The following is a 6,272-nucleotide window of genomic DNA, read 5'->3' on the forward strand; positions in this document are numbered from 1 at the left end:
AACAGGCAAACAGAGGTTAAATGACTTGTCCAGCATCACACAGCTAGTAAGTGTCTGTGGCCATATTTGAATTCAGGTCTTCCTGAATCCAAGCCCAGCACCCCCTGCCTACTAAACTATCTAGTTGTCCTAGGTGGCCCTTCTCCTCACCAAGTAAAGCTCTTCTACAAACACATGTGGTCCTATTCTATCCCAGCTTCTCCAGTGGATTGTCCCCTTCTATCACCCCCACCTTCTCATTTAATTTCTCTCACCCTGTCTACTGGCTGCTCCCCTATTATGTATAAGCAAGCCTATGTCTCCTCCTTCCTCAAAAATCCTGCACTTGATCCATTTATCCCAATAGCTATTGTGATCTCTCTCCTTCCTTTTGTAGCTGAACTCCTTAAGAAGGCTGTCTATAGGGGCCACTAGGTGGAGCAGTGGATAAAGCACTGGCCCTGGATTCAGGAGGACCTGAGTTCAAATGCGGCCTCAGACACTTAACACATACTAGCTGTGTGACCCTGGGCAAGTCACTTAATCCTCATTGCCCCGCCCCACCAAAAAAAGAAGGCTGTCTATAACTGATGCCTGCACTACCTTTCCTCTCATCCTCTTCTAAACCCTCTGCAGTGTGTTCCAACCTTATCATTCAAATGAAACCACTTTCTTCAAAGTTACCAATGATCCCTTAATTACCTTTTTTTGGCCATCATGGTCCTTGACTTCTCCACAACTTTTGACATCATTGGTCCCCTCCTTTCTCCTTGATACTCTCTTCCCTCTAGGTTTCCATGAAATTAAGCTTGTTCTCCTCCTACCTACCTGACCACTTCTTCTCAGTTCTCTTTGTTGTATCTTCAATCCAGGTCACGCCCCTTAAAGGTGACTGTCCCCCACACCGGGGTTCTGTCCAGGATGCTCTACTCTTCTCCCTCTATACTATTTCATGTGGTGATCTCATCCTTTCCTATAGCTTCAGTTGTCATCTCTATGCTAATGAGTTTTTCCAGATCTGTGCACCCAGTTCTACCGTGTCTCTTAATGTCCTGACTTATATCCCAACTGCCTGTGGGATTGTAGATCTTGTAGACATCTTAAACTCAACATGTCCAAAATAGAATTTATTGTCTTTCTCCATGAGCCCTCCCTACTTCCAACACCCCAATTACATTCAAGGACACTTCCCGGTCACCCAGGCTTACTTACCGAAATGTTATCCTTGGTTCCTCCCTCTCTCACACACTCCATATTCAATATATTGGCAAATCCTGTCAATTTTACCCTCATAAAAAATTTTCCAAATGGCCCCTTCTCTCCTCTGACACCATCTCTACCCTGCTGCAGGCTTTCATCACCTCACACCTGGACTCTAACAATATTGATATTAATAATAATGTTGGTTGGTCTCCTTGCCTTAGTTCTCTCCCCATTCCAGTCCATCCTCTACTCAGGTCTCAGAATGATCCTTCTAAAGATCTACCATGTCACCCCCTTCTTAAATCACCTCCAGGATCAAATATAAAATACTTTGCTAGGCATTCAAAACCCTCCATAACCTGGCCCCTTCCTACCTTTCCAGTTGTCTTACACCTTAGTTCGGCCCACTCCACCCCCAACTATCCTACAACTGACCTCCTTGCTGGTCTTCTAACAATAAACTCCATGTCTACACTCTGGGCATTTCCACTGGCTATTCACCACTCCTTGAATACTCTCCCTCCCCATTTCTAGCTCTTGACTTCCCTAGTTCCTACAAGTTCCAGCTAAAGTCCCATTCTCCATGCAAATCCTTTTCTGATGACCCCTGTAATGCTAGTGCCCTACCTCACCTGATTATCTCTGATTTATCCTGCATTTATCTTGTTTCTACATGGTTGTTTGAATGTTGTTTCCCATGAGTCTGTGAGCTTCTTGAGAGCAGGGACTGTCTTTTACTTTTCTTTTTATATTCAGAGATTAGCACAGTGCCTGACACATAATAAATACGTAATACATGTTTATTGACTGACCTTGAAAAGGCAGATGGAAACACCAATTTAAAAAAAAAAAATTAGTCAGACATGGTATTAAAATGATTATACTGCCACCTGGTGGTTTCAGCAAAGACTGCACTCCACAGAGCTATTCAGCCCACCTAGACTTTAGTATTCCCCCTTGTGTCTTTTCTCCTCCAGAGTCCACATCAGGAACAGGTGCATGCACATAGAGAAGATCATCAATACCAGCACCAGCTTCCTCTCCTTTTTCAAATATCTTGAGAATCATCAGCATCTTCAAAAATGTATCCTCTTTAGTACAAACTTCCATTGTGCATACTTGATCTAAATCAATTTTTTTTTGCTTTAGTACCAGACATGCTACAGACACATGCAGCAATGGATACTGTGATGTGAGAGTCCAAATATGTCAATTCTGCTAATGGAATTAGTGGAGAAAAAAGTCTTCGAAATCTTTACAGATCTTTTCCATTTTTCATCTATTTGTTGCCTATTATTGATTGCATTCTATGCCCTTGGCATGATCAGGTTTGATTGGGTCTTACACCTTAATTCCTCAATATGTCTGTCCTGTTATCTGGTCATATTTGGTTTTGCTTTTCAAAGGAGAAACTTCTTCTGAGTTACCCTAATGTCCTAATTTGTCCTAATATCCTAATGTAGCCCCATGTTAACTCAGTTTTTATTTTTGTTGTTTTTTCCATTTACATTGTTTTAGTCAATGTGTATATTGCTCTCCAGGCTTTGCTTAGCTCACCTTGCATAAATTTATCATGAATTTTCAAACGAAAAAAAAAAGATGCTTGGTTTTTTTTTTTTTAATTATAATCATCAGGGGCAGCTAGGTAGCGCAGTGGATAAAACACCAGCCCTGGATTCAGGAGGACCTGAGTTCAAATCTGGCCTCAGACACTGGACACCAGCTGTGTGACCTTGAGTAAGTCTCTTAATCCTCATTGCCCCAAAAACAAAAAAAAAATTTATAATCATCATGTAGTTTGGGAAGAGGGAAGAGAAAAGAGAGAGGAGTCACCAGGCTGCTGGGAAAAAACAAAAAATTGAATCAACTCAAGCTCGACACTTTAACAAGGCAGAAGTCCCATGTCAATCAGTAGGGTGACCAGACCCATGAGGGGCTAAGCCTGGGCAAGATCAGAAGATTGAATCTAAAAGGAGAGAGAAGGGAGGGGGGGATATGTCCCAAACAAGGTGATAGTTTCACTGTACTCTGTCCTGGACAGACCACACCTGGACATTGTGCTTATTTCTAGGTGCCACATAATCAGGAAGGACATTGACTAGGATAGTAAAGTCCATGGATATGAGTCCATGTCATAGATGAGTCAAGTATTTGCTAAGTGTCCTAAGAGTATACGTTGAAGGAACTAGGGGTATCAAGCCTGGAGAAGAAAAGACTTAGAAGAAACTTGGTAGCAATTACCAAATATTAGGAAGCCTGATCTCACAGAAGAGAGATTAGACATGTTCTTCCCAGCCTCGGAGAGCAGAACTAGGAGAATGGCAAAGAGGGAGATTTTAGCTGAAGGAAACGCTTCCTCTCAACTAAAGCTTTCCCCCAAAAAGCAAATAGGCTGTCTCAGGAGGCAGCAGTTTCCCCATCTTTTAGAAGCTTCCAAGAAAAGACTGGCTGTCCATTTGTTGGGTTTGTTGTTCAGGTAGCCAGGGGGCTTAGAGGACAGTGTCTGACTTAAAATTAGGAAGACCTGACTTTGAATTTGGTCTCTTACTAGCTGAGTAACCCTGGGCAGGTCATGACCTCTCTCAGCCTCAATTTCCTCTTCTATATAAATACATCACCTGCTTCTCAGGGTAAAGCACCATGCAAAGCATAAAGTTCCACATAAATGTTCACTGACATTATTATTTGGGATCATTGTTTTAGGGAGAATTCTTATTCTGTTATAGGTTGGATTCCATAGTTGTTGAGGTCTCTGCAGTGTTGGGAATCTATGATTCCCAAAGTGACTTGCCTAATATCTCATAGTGCCTTACCTTTAACCCTGAGGACCTAAATTTTCAGGTCAATGGTCCATCCACTAGACCTCTTCATGGCGGACTGAAAAAAGCAATGGATATGGACTCAGAGGAGGCACCACATTCAAATCCCACCTCTGCCACTTGCTACCTGTGTGACCTTGGGCAAGTTACTTAACTTCCTTGAGCCTCAGTTTCTAAACCTGTAAGAAAAAAAGGAGGGAGTTGGACTCAATGAGCACTTTAGTCTCTTCCAGCCCTAAATGTATAATCGTTTTTTTCCAAAGATCTAAGGATTCCAAAGATTTCATGATTCTTTAAATAATTTGAGCGATAACGCTCTGCCCAGGGCTCCCTTTACCTCTTTGTTTCGGAGGCTATAGATGAGGGGGTTGAGCATGGGTGTGACAATGGAGTAGAACACTGATACCACCTTGTTGAAGTTCATAGAGGAGGCCACCTTGGTTCGGACGTACATGAAGAAAAGCGTCCCATAGAAAAGGCTCACAACCGTCAGGTGGGCTGCACAGGTAGAAAAAGCCTTCCGCCGTTCTGTTGCTGAGTGGATGTGCAGTAATGTCCAGACAATGTTGCCATAGGACACAGCAATGACTGTGGAGGAGGCCAGAAGCACAGACAGCGAGATCAGAAAGTCGGCTCTCTCCTTCAGGGTGACATCCGAGCAGGAAAGCGCCAGCAGGGGCGATGCATCACAGAAGAAGTGATCGATGACATTTGAGCTGCAGAACATGAGCTGGGACATTAGGTAGATGGGCAGGATGGGCGTGAGGAAACCCAGCAGCCAGGAAGCAGCAGCCAGGCGGATGCAGGTACCCCAGGAGACAATGGCTGCATAACGGAGAGGCTCACAGATAGCCACGTACCGGTCATAGGCCATGGCAGCGAGCAGAAAACACTCTGTGGCACCCAGGAAGGTAAAGATGAAAAGCTGGGACAGGCAGCCAGCATAGGAGATTGTCTTGCCTGCAGCTGTGCCAGTGAATCCTGACAGCATCTTGGGCACAGTGACTGAAGTATAGCATATTTCTAGGCAAGAAAGGTGGGTCAGAAAGAAGTACATGGGCCTCTGGAGTCTATGGTCTAAGCTTACCACAAGGATAATGGCCAAGTTCTCTGCCATGGTGAACAGATACATGGTGAGAAAGAGTACAAAGAAGAGATGGCGGGCTTCTTGGACACCAGCAAAGCCCACCATGATAAATTCAGTCGCCAGAGTCCAGTTTCCCGAGTAATGTAGCATCTATGGGGTGGAGATAATGGTCATGAGGCGAAAGCCAAGTTTTCTGTGAGCCTTCAAAATTCTCTGTCTTTATATCATTATCTCTATTTCTGTCTTAGAGGCATCTAGGCAGGTAGGTGGATAGAGTGCTGGACCTGGAGTCAAAAAGACCCAAGTTCACATCTGACCTCAAACACTTCCTAGCTATTTGACCCTAGGCAAGTCGCTTAACCTCTGTCTGCCTTGGTTTCCTCAACTGTGAAATGGGGGAATAATAGCACTTACTTCATGAGATTGTTTTGTTGATCAAATGAGTCAATACTTGTAAAACACTTAGTCCAATGCTTGGCACTATCACGTGCTTAATAAGTGCTTACACCCTCCCCTGCTTTCCCCTTCTATCTAACAAGAGTCAAATTAGGGAAAGTCTTTGCTTTTCAGCATGCTGTCCAACAAGCACTAGCCCATCCAATTAGGAAATACATTTCTCATGAGGTTCCTAGCCCCAAAAGGAGGGTTTGATGGCAAGGAGCCAAAACTAAAAATTCTGACATGACAGGGGTCATAGATAGCATTACAGACCAGTTGCATACAGTGAAGTAAATATATGTGATATGCAAATAAAACATGCCATATCACATCTACCATTCTAGAACAAATTCACAGACTTCCACCAATGGTCATCATCTGGCTACACCTAGAGCCTCCTCTCCCATTGCCCAAGGGACCTCATCTGACCCCATGGTCAATGCCTGGGTTATGCTGACATTTCTGAAAGGACCCAGTGTCACATTAGTATCCTAAGTCTCCACCTCCTCCATGAAAGGAGCTGGTATCCTCAGGTCCACTGGATTATAGCCCTGATTCTGTGGCCCCCACCATCAGAACTGACTCGGAGCATCTGGAGCCACAGGTGTGTTCTTACTTCAAAATAGAATGGGGCTGTCTTGAGAAGCAGGGGGCTCCCCTTCAGAAGACAAGAGCTAGATGATCATTTGTCAAGTAGATCAGCTGGAAGGCAGCTAAGTGGCACAGTGGGCAGAGCTCTGGGATTA

The 6,272-nt window shown here is 44.0% G+C and overlaps 1 protein-coding gene across 1 annotated transcript; it reads right to left on the minus strand.

The window, feature by feature from the left end:
- Window positions 1-4,284: 4,284 nt before the first annotated feature.
- Window positions 4,285-5,238, minus strand: LOC122730612 (olfactory receptor 6Q1). The gene has a single exon (XM_043969788.1). It carries the CDS (start codon window positions 5,236-5,238, stop codon window positions 4,285-4,287), a length of 954 nt encoding a protein of 317 aa, XP_043825723.1.
- Between the last annotated feature and the right edge of the window lie 1,034 nt (window positions 5,239-6,272).

This window comes from Dromiciops gliroides, chromosome 6, assembly GCF_019393635.1.
Source record: "Dromiciops gliroides isolate mDroGli1 chromosome 6, mDroGli1.pri, whole genome shotgun sequence".
Classification (NCBI taxonomy): Eukaryota; Metazoa; Chordata; class Mammalia; order Microbiotheria; family Microbiotheriidae; genus Dromiciops; species Dromiciops gliroides.

Coding starts and splice junctions, on each gene's coding strand:
- LOC122730612 (XM_043969788.1), bottom strand. CDS start 5,238: ATGCTACATTACTCGGGAAACTGGACTCTGGCGACTGAATTTATCATG.